The 14642-nt window shown below is 46.7% G+C and overlaps 1 protein-coding gene across 1 annotated transcript in view; it reads right to left on the bottom strand.

Annotated features, from left to right (window-relative positions):
• Positions 1–14136, bottom strand: part of KLHDC4 (kelch domain containing 4) — a 29706-nt gene extending 15570 nt beyond the window's left edge. Inside the window, exons 1-5 of the mRNA XM_074158026.1 lie at positions 13974–14136; positions 12473–12564; positions 11387–11465; positions 10330–10428; positions 7114–7250 (exon numbers count right to left, since the gene is read on the bottom strand). Of these exons, the coding sequence (XP_074014127.1) occupies positions 7114–7250; positions 10330–10428; positions 11387–11465; positions 12473–12564; positions 13974–14072 (506 nt within the window). The 5' untranslated portion in view covers positions 14073–14136. The remainder of the gene's footprint in view (positions 1–7113; positions 7251–10329; positions 10429–11386; positions 11466–12472; positions 12565–13973) is intronic.
• Between the last annotated feature and the right edge of the window lie 506 nt (positions 14137–14642).

Here is a 14642-nt window from a genome sequence, read left to right as displayed (position 1 = left end):
TCATCATTTTCTCTTCTGTAACAAAGCTCCCACATTATTATTCCAGAGGATGGCACCTTTTAAAATACATTTTTTTTCTAAAGGGAAGAAGGAATTAAAAATCAACATTAGCAATAAAAACCTGCTCTCAGATAATATCTTCTGCTCTGCTTCTCAAACAGGTTTCCTCCAAGTCAAAAATCAATTCTTAACAATAAAAAGTTTATTCAAGGATATGTATGTTTTAATGAAGAAGTTCCCACGAGTGTAGATATCCAGTCTGGGGCTTGATCTGAATTCAGAGAAGTCTCACTGGCACTAGCACTATTGCTCTCAATCACAAGACTGTTCTCCTCTTTCTTTAGACGAGCAATACTAGTGTGTACACCGGTACACTCAAGCTACAAGAGCAGATGCTGAAACACAGTTCCAGGAGGCCTCATCCTGATCAGTTATGAAGATATTAAATAGCACAGGGCCCAGTATCAGTCCCTGGGGGACCCCACTTGTGACAGGTTGCCAGTTTGAAAGAGAGCTATTTACCACCACCCTCTAGTGTGGCCTGTCAGGCAGCTCCCCACCCACCACACAGACCGCTTGTCTAGACCCTATCACATCAGCTTCTCTAGGAGGAGGCTGTAGGGAACTGTATCCAAAGCCTTGGAGAAACCCAAGTGGACAATGTCCACCACTTGCCCCACATCAACTGAGCAGGTTACTTTGTCATAGAAGCGATCAGGTTTGTCAAGCACAATTTGCCCTTGGCACTAAAGCCCTGTGCTGGCTTTTCCCAATCACGTGCTTCATCTGACTTGTGATGGCCCCCAGGAGCATTCGTTCCATAACTTTACCAGAGACTGAACTAAGACTGATGGGCCTGTAATTTCCTGGATCCTCCTTTAAGCCCTTCTCGTAGATGGAGGTGACATTAGCCTTCTTCCAGTCTTCTGGGACGTCCCCTGATCTCCACGACTTCCCAAAGATTATGGAGAGTGGCCTCACGATGACGTCAGCCATTGATTTTTAAGGGTCAAGCTCCTGTAATAGTTCACAAACCAACTCCTTCTTCACTGATGGTGGGTCTGTATTTGAATCAACCTGCACTTTTGTTCCCAAGGCCTGGGGCCCAGGTATCATGCAGGAATCACCTATAAAGGAAAGTTTATAGCCTTTGATGTAAGGACATGCCCTCCTAAACTTACAACTGCTCTTAGGAAGTCTTTTTACATAGAGCTATTCATACAGCCAAGGTCCTTCACCCCCCAGTCTCCAAACACAACACCGGAAAAACCAAATGGCATAGCGAAGCAGGACTGGCAGTGATGTGTAACTGTGCTGCCACTCCAGAAGGCAAGTGTTGCAAGCTCAAAGACTCATTTCCCAAATGCAAACTGTCTCCTTTTACCTGTATCATTGCTCACGGTCCAAGCCAAGCATTTTTGGAAATGGTTTCACAGGCTTTATGATTAGTACTCTACTTCATGAGGTTGACACCAAAAAGCAGACATGTGGGAGAGAGCTGTAAATTCTCCAGACTTTTTTTAAAAATAGATTAAAAGATAAGTCTGGATAAGGACTGGCTCTGCACATGTACAGCATGAGTCTGATCAGAACTGCTCCATAAGGAATTTGCTTTTCCTTGTGGAGTTACTCTGGGACTTATAGTAACATAGCAGACCTGAATTCAGCCCCCAGATTCAAGAATTAAAGACTTACTGCACAAGTGAGTTACCTTTTATTCATTCCTTCATCCACAGGATGTTCAGATGAATCTCGGAACCTTTCCATAATCATAAAAGTGATGATGCATAGAACATCCCATCAAAGGGGCATTTCAGGACAAAGCACTTTTATCCTCTAGTACTCAAGGCAGCTGAAGTCCAGGACTTCAGTGTTTGGTTTTAGATCTTACAGTTGTGAGTGCAAACGAGTGTTCTGTTCAATGGCACACACAGAGGTGTACCCATGTGTTTGTAGACTTGGTTAGGAAATACACAAGTGAATATGAAATTGCCACAAGGTATAAAATCCCCAAAATCAAATCCCTTGCAAAGTAAATCAACAGTCGTACATTTGGATCCTGATCTACCAAAGAACAAGCTCACAAGGCTCACTTCTGGGCCGACAGTGAAAGTTTACTCAAAGGTACATCAAAATACCCTTCTTTTCTTTAAGCACCAATGCACCCTTCCACCTCATGTTGCAGAATTCAATCTTTCCGGTGACAGCACAGGAGCAAGAAGAGCCATTAATCAGAAACAGGCCTATGCGAAAGGCATCCTGCACTACAGTGACTGCTCCAGTTCTCTCTGTAAACAGCATTACACACACGCTTGTGAAACACTACCCTGAAGTATTTATAGCACCACATTTCACAAAACTGTTATGGGAAGTATCATTAACATTCCAGTATTAAAGGGAAGGGAGCTATACAGGCTCAAAAGCAAGACAAAGAACTACCCAGAGGAGCAATCTGCCAGTTCCCAAGCACGACCCCAAAGCGTGATGCTCCCTGTCTCTCTTTGAGGGAGTGCACTGGGCCACACAGAGCTGAGTAAGAACATTCTCTCTAGGAAGGAATGAGGCAATTAGGTTAAAATATTGCTTAGCTCTAAGGCAGAGTAACAAAAAGTTCATGCTCTGAGGCAACCTTGTGCATCGCACACATGTAAGGTGGTTCCAATAAGTCAAAGTCAGTTGCTGGCAAGTCTTCTAACGGGCTGGGATTTGCTGTGTTTGGATCATCTTTGTGCATGCAAAATGCAAGTAAATACAGCTAAATATAGCTATTTTTAAGTCTGTCAAGCAGACTGGCACCACTGTGCTCTGTGCTAGGAGATAATGGAGATCCACTTCCCCAGCAGCCTTTGCAGAAACAGGGATGTTATTCACAGGAATGAGTTATTCAAGGTTTTCTCTTCAAAAGTGTTTTACAGTCAAGCCTCTTACGGCACCAAGATGGTCTGTGGCCAGGAAGGACAACATAATTGTCTGAAATTTAAGCTGTGGGGCTGGAATAACTAGATTTCCTAGATCTGCAAGTTCAGATCACAGCAGGGTCATCTCAGCTATTGAATCCACACAAACCAATACATTCAAACCCACCTGAAATAGAGCACATGTGATTCTTCCCATGTGGAACAGAAACAGAAACTTTGCCTCTCTTGTCCCGATATTTCTTAATGAATAATTATGTTACTCTATCATTTGCACTAAAATGAAGTCTTCCAAAACCAACTGAGTTTAGTCGACACCAGTCTGTACCCCATACGTCTATCACCAGGCATTTATTCAGGTAACGCTGCTACCCTATTGGACACACGGAATTATTGCTTGGCCTGCTATGTGAAGGCTTGTTCTACCAGGGCTGGTGCCCCACCATCACCCCAACAGACCTACACAATCTGCCCCCTCCATTCAGTCTTCCCAAACACGTTCACTCTCCCAACACCAGCAGCCCCCAGGCTGACCCCCACTGTCACCAGTCATCCCAGCTGGCTAATAGCAATCCAAAATAAGCTAGTGCTTGAATTCAGACAGAAATGAGAAACTATGGAAAAATGACAGCAGCAATGGTGTTCCCTGGCAAGAAAAGCAAGATGCTGAAGTAAGGGAAATGCAGCACACGTTATGGTCAGAGTGTTAAAACAAACAGGGGAAAAAAAATCCCTCGTACAACTCAACAATCATCTCTGCCCTTTCCTTTTCCCCTTTCCAAGCAGACTGTAATCAAGATACCGTATGGAAAAGCAAAGAGGCAGCAGAAACTTGATTTTCATACTCAGTCAGGTTAGCATTAAAACAAAGACATCCCCTCCCAGCCTCCTCCGCCAGATGCCTCATTAATACAGCTCTTGGAGCTCTGCCCAAGGATGGGGAGGAGAGGCACTTTGTTTTACTCAAACACTGGGACCAGGGCACAGACGCTTTCAAAATTCCAGCAAGACTGAAAGACAGACGTGCACCCAAACACATCAGGAAGCTCAAATAGAGTAGATCCCACATGGAGCAGGGAAAGAGAAAAGATCATCTCTCCAGGGCACGTTCACCCGTATAATTTATGATGCTCACTTAGAAAACATCTATCGTTTTATCTACTAAGAAACAATGAAGTATCATGGCAGCCAAGGTGACATGTGACAGCCAACACCTGGGGATGGAGGGTAGCTCTGGGTGGCTCGAAGAGCATGGTACCTAGAATTTGCTCCCCAGGTAGAACCAGGAACTCCTCTCACCAGTCTGGCTCCCTGCCCACTAACTGTCACAATCCATCACAACAACATCTCTTGCCATGGTTTTAGGGGCTGGAACTGCTGGGGACATCCTGTAACTGGCAGCACATGCAAACTTCATGCTCAGCTCCAGGGAAGGAATAGGTGCTTTTGCAGTGTAAGTTACACTCAGCATCCCCAAGGCTGCTCTCACACAGGGGATAAGATGCGGGATGAGCAGAGCCTCATAATCACCTTATTTCCTCTTCCCAGGCAGGTCAGGTACCGCAGCATTTGTTTTGGGAGTGGAAAACCCTAAATCAGTTCTACAGCAACGCATCTGCAAAGCCACGAGAGAACAATTTGCGCCATCAGTGGTGGAGCTAACGAAGCCTCATCTGGATTCTCCGATGGCTCACAAAAAACAATCTCCCGCCCTCGCTCTCCCTGCAGCTGGTATTAACGCTGCTCTCCGGTGAGGAATTTTTTCAACCAAGAGTTTGGTTGAAATGTCAACCCTTTCTCTCAGCAGGGACTCTATGGTGAGCATCACTTCCTCCCCACCGCCTGCTTACATGAAACCGGTAGGGACATAACACATTCAAGTTCATCCCCTTTATATTTGGCTGAGATTGAACAAGGGAATCAGAAGTTATTTTGGGGGAGCTGGGAGGGGTGCAGTCACAGCCCTTACGTCAGCTTCTGCCTAACAACAATAGGCAGATCAGCTGCACAGTGACAGGTCTTTGTAATCCTTGCACCTCTTAAAGAGCCCTCCATCATTTCGGAAGGTTTCTCTCACCCCCCACTTGTCAAAGACAAGCAGGTCTCACTAGAGTAAAACCTGGCTTCCTGTAACATGACAAATTACAGCCGTTATTAGATTAACACTGCCAAGTCTGGAGCCAAGAACCACACTGATGGACAGGAACCAGCTGCTTACGAATTGAACTGTTTTCTCTCAGCCTCCCAGGGCAACTCAAAAGGACAAACCCTGGATTCTCGCAGAGCAGTCGGCTGCTGGGATCCTGTGCCGTGAAGCATCCTTCTAACCCAGCCTGTTTTAGGCTTCTTGGGATTTTTTTTACTCCTTGGGATTTCTGTACTTTGGCTCTCTATGCCCCCCTGCACCTTCCACACCAGAGTCCCTTCAGTACTACATTAACATTAGTAAAACTAAACCTCCAGATTTCCCGCTTGTCAGGCAATACCAACGCTCCCAGTTTGCAGGGAGGGGGACAAAGGCAGACAGGCATGATGACTCACTGTGCGGCCTCAGGCATGTGCCAAAGCAGAGCCAGGGTATCCATCTCTGCACAGCTCAGTCCTAAACCACCCTCTCAATTACTGTGCAAGAAGAGACAGACACAGCCAACAGGCACCCACACCCTGTAAGCAGGGTGAAAAGTGCTTAACTCAGGCAGATTTAGGGCTTCCCACCTGAAGGAAGGACATGGAGCTCACAACCAGAAGCTCGACAGGTCAAACAGCAGATGAGCAAGTGTTCAAAAGCTGCTGCTTTCCCCGGTGCCACCTCAAGGGTCAGCTGCACTGGAGTTTCAGACCACCCAAAGCTGTGCTCTGACTACTCCCACAGTTGGGACAATCCCACAGTCCAAGAGAAAGTCTCTGTCTAAGTCAGAACCAAAGTCACATCTCCTGCCTCTCGGTCCACTGGATGACCCACCAGACGCCTTCTGCTCTCATGCAAATATAAACATGAGCAGCAAAACTGAGAAACCAAAGGTTAAGAAACATCAGCAGAGGGCTTGAGGCCAGATCCACAAAGGATATTTAGACATCTTAACTCATGTCAAAAACTACCAGGGCTTTTGGCATCTATTTACTTTGACAGGTCTGAATTATTGGCTTGTTTATCACAAGGAATCTTATGACAGCAAATGCCAGTTGGCTCTCCTAGGTACAAGCTGTCTTCTCAAGCAATGGCAAAATCAGGAGATCCTTGTACTGGTCTTGTAACAGCCCAGCCAGGAGGAGCCCAGGTAAATGGACCAACAAGTACTGTTTTGAAGTTGGACTTCTACACCCACCATGGTTGGGATGACAGAGGGCTGTTAATGATACTCTTTCCTTAAGTAACACCCAAGGACACTCATACTCCAAAAAAATCATGTATTAAATTAAAGAGCTTTAGTCTCAGTAGATTTGGAACACATCTCTCATTTCCACTTCTTTCTAGACCTGTTGGAACGGGTCCAGCGGAGGGTCACGAAAATGAGGCTGAAGCACCTCTCTCCTATGAAGACAGGCTGAGAGAGTTGGGATTGTTCAGTCTGGAAAAGAGAAGGCTCCAACCTTATAACGCCTTTGAGTACACGGAAGGGCACTACAGGAGAGATGGGGAGGGACTCTTTATCAGGGAATGTAGTGACAGGACGAGGGGAAACGGTTTTAAACTGAAAGAGGGGAGATTTAGATTAGGTATCAGGAAGAAATTCTCTACTCTGAGGGTGCTGAGGCACTGGAACAGGTTGCCCAGAGAAGCTGTGGATGCCCCTTCCCTGGAAGCGTTCAAGGCCAGGCTGGATGGGCCTTTGAGCAACCTGGTCTAGTGGAGGTGTCCCTGCCCAGGGCAGGGGAGTTGAACCCAGATGATCTTTAAGGTCCCTTCCAACTCTAACTATTCTATGATTCTAGAGGCTGTCCTCTCCAGCATTTCTAGGATGGGCACCTCTGTACTCAAGGGAGAGATGAGCAGACCACTGGAAAATCACAGCACTACACCAGGAACCAAACTCAAATCATGCTGGCACAGTTCCTCATGAGGTCAACATCATTGACTTCAGAACACATCATTGACTTCAGACATCATAGAATACCAGGTCGGAAGGGACCTCAAGGATCATCTGGTCCAACCTTTCCTGGCAAAAGCAAAGTCTAGACAAGATGGCTGATCACTTACTTGATCTGCTCCCAGGTCTTGGTAGCCAAATGCAGGACCCAGAGATCCTTGTAATGATAGAACTGTTCCCCATTGGGAGATGCAAACTCCCCGCCAAATACCCACAGCTGCCCACCGGCTGTGGGCACCACTGCTGCCTGCCAGGAGAAGAAGAAAGAGCTGGATCAGAGAAGGGTTCAGGAACCAGAGACAGGTGAAATTTGTCGGTCAAATGTGCAGCTGCCTCCAAATACCAGACAAGTGACAGTGGTTGCTGCTGCCTTGCTTGACAACAGCTGCTCTCTGGGGACGAAGGAAGGGGAATTTTAAATGCAAGTTACTCATTGTCTAGCACATCTTCCCTAGAACAAAGGAAAGATAGCCAAGGAGCTGGGCTCTTCCCACCTCTTAGCATCTTGAGTTTCAGTTCTACAAATTCAAAGTTCCCTAGGAAGCATCTTGGGATTTAGTTTAACAACATTTTTTCAAATCTCTCTGTTCACCAAAAGGAAAACTCTCCACAGCTAAAACTCAATGACGTTTCACACATCCTTTAGTCACATAAATAGCATCCCGCAGAAGACATACTGGGGCTGATGAACTCTAAGCCATGGGAGAAACAGGGGCACTCCCTGCCTCCGAGACGCAGCCAAGAGCTCAGCACTGGGCAGGCAGCATAATGCAGGGAAAGGGCTTTTGAAAAAGGCCATTAACAGGGCACAATTGCCCTTTGCAGTTTTTGTAGATTATAAAACAATAAAGAGTACAGAATCCAAGCTGCAGCACAAGTCCAAACCTGACGCTTCCCAAGACCTGAAAAGCATTACTGCTCCCCCTGAAGGAAAAAATAAAGCCATCAAAAAAAAACCCCACCCCAACCAAAAAAAACCCAACCACAGAAGGAAATGCGCAGTATTTGGACAAGAGCAACTGTTACTGCTTTGAACAGGGCAAGTACCAGAGAGGAGAGTATCAAAGCGTCTTGTTTGGTTTTGGTGTTTTCACACAGAGCAGCGCCAAAACACTGTTGTGATGCAAGCTGACAGAAGCAGGGAGAGAAGAGTTAAGACTCTACTTCATGAAAATCATCTGCATACGGGCTAAGGAAGAAGAAAGGAATCCCAGAGAGGAAACTATGTGACTATGCAAATTTCTTCCTTGACCTCTTGGGCTGTTTACACTGTAAACAAAGTCTTCCACAAGTGTTTTTTTGCGGGGTACCTATCACAGATCAACATTTGTATAATGACCTCTTTCTTCAGAAGGGCTTCATTACCTGCCTATCTTCCCAGCAAACAGCAAGGAAGATTTTTAACATCTGACACATGACAATGCCCTGATATAAACCAGCCTGTACATGCAACGATTAAACACGTGAGAAAATACAGGGTGTGTTTGCAAGCAGGATTTGTAGGAACATGAGGTTACCTAAACAAAGGGGATACATTCCCGATTTTCACGGGTATCTAGTGCTTAGAAGCTTAAAGGGGGTACATACAACAGCCTGTTCATATTTGTGTGTGACCTTTTGAAGAGCTGGTTCGAAATTCATTACATAGACAAGCTTTTTCTTTAAACAACTGACAACACCCATCCATAGCTATTCTCACCTCAGCTCTGTTGAGCTGATGCAATAAAGCCAGTGTAACTCAAACAAAGGATTGTGTGTCAGAGACCAGAGATGACAAATAAGACTGAAAACATGCACATACAAACCCACGGACACACTTCTGTTTACCTTTGAGCTAATGCAAATATGCATTAAAAAGAAAGCCACAAGGAAGAGGACATACCAGTCAACTAATGAGGCTGAACTGTCTCCTGTGCGACTATAATTATCAGAGAGAAAACTTATTGTGGAAGCAAGACTCCTCAGATGGGTTTCTCATTTTATTTCTGCTGTAACCCAGCCACAGCTCGCCGGTGCACAGCGGGCCTGCTCAGCTCAGATTCAGCTGCTAGACAGCCACCTGCTGGCTACCAACACCCCAACAAGCGCCTCACAACTCCACACCCACAAAACAACCTCCTCTTCACCCGGGGAAACGAGTGTTTGAATTTATGGTCTCCCTGTGGAATGCAGCCTCTGAAATCAAGTTCTGTTTTAAGCACCACAAGGTAGCCCAAAAAATCAAGTCAGAAGCTTTCAATTCAACAAAGGACACACAACTTGGCGTAGGACTGGCATTTAGGCGTAGCATAACAAGGGTATATGAACCTAACGAGGGTACTGGATCTTACCAAGAAGGTCTAACGAGCTTTGGCCGTGCGAAGGAAAATAACATTCGCATCCTGTACAGCAGCTTTTGCAATGTACCAGTCACCCAGCCACTTGCTGCGACAGGTAAGATAATCTATCAGACAGCTCGCGAGGGCCAAAGACCTGCAAAAAATACAAGTCTTTGGTCCGGTTTCTGATGCGCAGGCCTTCACGTAAAGTAAACAAACCCAAATCCATCATCACAACCTTAATGTGACCTTAATGACACAGGCACCAGAGAGGTTAATTCTAGGGGGGTGTCATGATATCTCAGAAACAACGTATACAACTTTGTTTATTGCCTTTGCAGACAAAAGAAAAACAGCCCATTTGCCAAGGAGAAATAAAAATAAAAATCACAATGCAAAGGCAGGACACAAGAGTCAGTGCTAGCGGTCCATCGTGTTGTACAGCTGGTACACTTGGCAAAGCCCAACTGCTACATGGGATACCCTACAGTAATGGGGCTTTCACATTGCTGGAGTGGCAGTATCTGCAATGCCCATAGATGTAGGCCTGTGGGCACTAAGAAAACAATCGTGCACAGCAACTCTGCTATCCATAGCACTTTGGTCAAGTTCAAAGTTATACCCTGACCAGCATTTTGAAAATTCAATGCCACCCTGGGAATACAGATGGTTGAGCTGGCCCCTATATAATGCAGTAAAGAGAGTTCATTTGCAAAAAAAAGTCTCTCCCATGAGTCCTGCCGACCAAAAGGATACAACCTCAAATCTTCATTCCACGCTTAGTATTTCCAGAGGCCACCCACTGATCAGAGAGCACAAGCACCCTGGACAGGCTTGTACAGGACCCCTCAGCACAAGAGGTGAAGCGACACCATTGGCAGCCCATTATAAGGAGAATGCAGAGAAGCCAGAAACCCTCAGGGGGTAGGGGAAAATAATCAACTCCCATCCATCTTGAGCCCAGTGTTAGAACAATTCCAGCTGCTGCTCTGGCACCCAGTACTTTACCTGGTGAGCACATCGCCGTGGTGGTGGGTTGGGGATCTCTACTTTAGACCAGCTGTTCTTCCGGATGTTGTAGACATACAGCTCGTTATACAGGTATGTCTGTTAGAGAGGAAGAGAAAATACACATGACCACAGCTCTCCTTTGGACAGGGTCAGTCTGTCCAAGTACAGACACCCCTGAGGGCTATCTCTGAGTCTGGGGGAGAGGGAGCACAGCACCAGCTTTGCAAAGCAACACCTCATCTGCCTCAATGGGCAGGGAAGAAGGACAAGAACCTCTTCCACTAGACTGGGAGTCAGCAACTTCTTCAGAGCAAACCACTGGACTGGACTGTTCTTTCCCAAACCCTTGATTAAGCCTGTGATAGCTCGAGATATGAGGACTTAAGTTGAAGATGCGCAGATTAAAGTTGCCCAAACTGCTGCTTAACTCTAGAGACAGGAGCAGCTTAAGGTAGCAAAGCAAGCAGAATTGGTTTAGCACATCACATTGTGCGATCGTAAGGTGGCCAAATATCATTGGCAGCCTTGAGTTTTCAAGCTACAGCACATACAACTTCTCAGGGTCATAAAAATAAGTTTGTCTCCAGGAGCACAATAAACACTTGCAACTTGCACAAATTCAGTAACAAGAGTGCCCACTTGCAAACATTTTGTATGTACGCATGTCCAAGGCAGGCAACGTCTTGCCAGCAGCCAAACTGCAGAACTATCTTGTTTTGAAAAGTAGGAGATAAAGATTCTTCAATAGTTATCAAAAATGAGGGGCAGATATGGCTGCAATTAAGTCTGGAGAGATTATGAAGCCCTGAAATATTGATGCTGAGACAATCACTCTGACTTCTTAATGGGTTCTAGCATGTCTCCTTCCTGTCAACTGTTCAGGCATGAGACAGTATCACGGCAGAATTAAAAGGCTATTTTGCTCTCATTCAGGGACAAATACATATTTTATGACTGCTGCCTTGAATTTCACTTCAAATGAGACTCATGCAAATTACAGTAAAAGGCAGGGAGAGGGTAGAATAAAGAAGGAAAAAATGGAAGTATACATTACTTTTTGGCCATTGAAATATTCACCTCCAAATAGGATCAATTCGTCTTTCTCAGGGTGGGCAGAGAGGGAGCCATTCAGCCTGCAAAAGAAAGAGGGATGGCCAAAACAGTAGAGGTATAAGAGCCTTGTAAAACACAGAAGCTTGCAGCCTTTAATTCAGCTAGCACTAGCACCTCTGCCCTCTAGCTACAAAGGTCTCTCCATCATCTGCCAAATTATTAGGCTGTGATATCCACCCCAGGGCTAAAAACTTCTCAAAGAAATTAACTTCTTAAAAACTTCCAGCAAGATTAATTTGTCACCGTCTGAAATCTTCTCCTATTTTAGGAGCACACGTTACACTGTCATTTAACACACTTTTTGACGTGAGCTCTTGAATTTTAATGCTGGTGTGTCAAGAACAAAAATTAGTTTTATGAGGGTACATAACTATGGGTAGAAGTGGACTGTCTCGTTTCAACTCATCTGCGTCATTATTCTGCAGTCACCACTGGTCATTGCTCATCTACACACCACCAAAGTGTTCTGCACCATGCGCAGACAGGTCACTACCACTCCCAAGGAGGAAATAACTGACCACTGTTAACACCCCTGTGAGATTAACAGTAACATGCTGACCTGTCCCACTACACAGAGGAAAACAGGTATCACAGAGAACGGCATTTATTTAACAAGTCACGGAAAACAGAAATACAGAACCTCAAAGTATGTGGACCCCAAGCAACACTTGATAAAGTGTCTTGTATCTCATGAAACATCCTTTTGTCTATTAAGTCCTTTCAGCTTTCTAGTCCAAATGCAAAACTTTCTCTTCTGTTTTTCCTCAAAGTCTTATAATCTAGCCCTGCTTTCCCTCATTTTAAGTCCAAAAAAAAAAAAAAAAAAAAAAAAAAAAAGCTTTTGGTCCCTTTAACCAGGGATTCAGTATAGCGGATACTTTATAGCTCCAGATATCAGCTATGCCAAATAGCTATGCCAAATATCATGACTTCCACTCCCAGGAGATAACTTTACCTAAATAAATTTCATTAAAATTACCATCAACTGCTGTGTAAGTGATGGCCAAAGTATCATACAATCTCTTACCTGGGTGAGGGGGGTGGGCAAGATGACTCAATTACTTGGGTCTTTTTAGCATCTAAACTCTGGAATTCTGCAATCAGGGCTTCAAGATCCTCCTGAAAAAAGAAAGCCAGATGTGAGTTCCTTGACATGCACAGAGCCACCTGCAGACCACATGAAACCAGCGCTCACCCTCACCATTTCCCTTTTTAAAAAAACATTGTCTGCTTAGGTTCCCTTCATTGAATTAAAAGAAGCGAATGCTGAGTACTTCCACATACGCTTTAAGGATCAGTCTCCCCTAAAACACAATTTGCTCAGAAGAGTCCTAAAATGATAGTATGCAAAGTGCATCAAGTGCACACCTGCTATACCTGCAGCAGAAACACTGCACAAATCAGTGAGTAAATGCAAATCATTTAAGCCCTAACAAAGTGATGAGCAACTCTATGCTACAAGCCAGCTAGTCCTCTTCTTTGTCTGCAATGGAAAAACGCCTAAATGGAAGTGGAAACTCTCTTCTATTCCCAGCTCATACTTTAGCTGGAGAGAAACCTGCAAATATTTTTATTCATTTCAGTTTCTGTCAATTAAAGATAAAATGTGCCTCCACACTGCAGATACACTGAGTTGCAAGGGCAGAAGCAAGACTGTTGCGAAGGGGAGTTTCTGATCCACAGTCAACCCCTGTTGCTCACCACCTCCCTTCAGTTAACCTTTCTGAAGGTGCAGTCAAAGCAGAAGATTTCCACAATCTAGGGATTTTGCCTTTGCCCCATGGCATCAGCTCTCCCTGAAGCCAATACACACGCACAGTGGCACCTTCCATGTCTTTAAGTTTTGCATTATGCTGGTAAGACCACATTTTGACCAGGGAAAGGTAGCTGCTTTGAGGCCTAAATATAAGCATCCACTCCAGGAGAGAGAGAAACAAACTCTTCCATTTGAAGACAAGACAAAAAGGATGGAGGAGATAAAAAGGCAGGAAGAACCCTTAAACTGCATTTTCTTGTCCTTCTTTTACACCTGCTGTCACAGACTGCTCCAGCTTGTCAGCAATATGGAGAAAGTCTTCCTGGGAGCAGTTCATCCTCTTTTCCCCTTGAGTGCCCTGGCACACAGGCGCTGATGGCTCCACAGCCCTTTGCCACATGCTGACCCGCAGGCGTGAGCACCAGCACTTTTTCACCAGGACGGCCTTAACAGCAACCCTAAAAGTTTTAGGAGATGTGCACTGACCTCAAACCCCTCCGCCCGCACATCCTGACCTGCGGGCACCCAAGGGACTTAAGCAAGTTACAGCCGCTTGCGTTTGGACACACTCCTTTACTTCCAACTTGCAATACCCCTGTCTCCAACCCACTCCTCCGGCCTCCTGTGCATTCACCGCCGGTTTCCCCTCCAGGCCCCGTTTCACAGAACGCCCCGAGACCCGCAGAGGGCCCAAGGGAGCGCCGCAACGCCCCAGGGGAGGCCCAGGCCCCGCGGGCCGGGGCTACAGGAGCCCCCCGCTCCCGCCCCTCACCTCCTCCTTCTTGGCTCTGCGGGACACCTTCTTCTCCATCTTCGCCGCCGTCTTCTCGGCCCCCTTCCCCTTCTTCTCCCGCTTCCCCTTCTTCCCCATGGCTGAAAGGCCGGGCTAGGCCGCGCGGGGAGCACCGCGCTCGCCGAGCCGCGCTGGCCGCCCCGGGCGCACCGCGGGGCGGGTACCAGCGCCGGCTCCGGCCCGGCGCTTCCAGGCCTCGGCCCGCCTCCTGCCGGAGCGGCGCGGCCGCGGGGGCCCTCCGCAGGCCCGGAGGACTCGGCGCGGCCGGTATCGGCCCGCCGCTCTCGCTCCCTTTCTCCCTCGGTTGTTGGCTCCGGGCCGGAGCTGAGGGAGTGCTGCGAGCAAGGGCTGCCCTGGCTCGGCCCCGTGAGCCCCGCCGGGCTGGGGAGAGGCCTTAACACGGCTCCACACACCCCCTATCACACGTCCTGAGTGGCCGGACCCCCTTTGGTTCATGTTCCCATTTATTCCTGCCCGGAGGAGACCGCTGAACCCACAAAATGGCCCCCTCCCCTCACACAAAATGGCCCCTCCCATGGAAGCAGAGGGCCTAGGGGTTGCCCGAAGGCATTAGCCAGGCCTGGGGGGAGGCCCTGCGCAGAAATAAAAATGAACTGCGGGTTGAAAACCTCAGGGACTTGGGGGCTG

This window comes from Numenius arquata, chromosome 13 (assembly GCF_964106895.1).
Source record: "Numenius arquata chromosome 13, bNumArq3.hap1.1, whole genome shotgun sequence".
NCBI classification, from domain to species: Eukaryota; Metazoa; Chordata; class Aves; order Charadriiformes; family Scolopacidae; genus Numenius; species Numenius arquata.
Note: the sequence above shows the minus strand (reverse complement) of the source record. Positions and strands in the feature narration are given on the sequence as shown.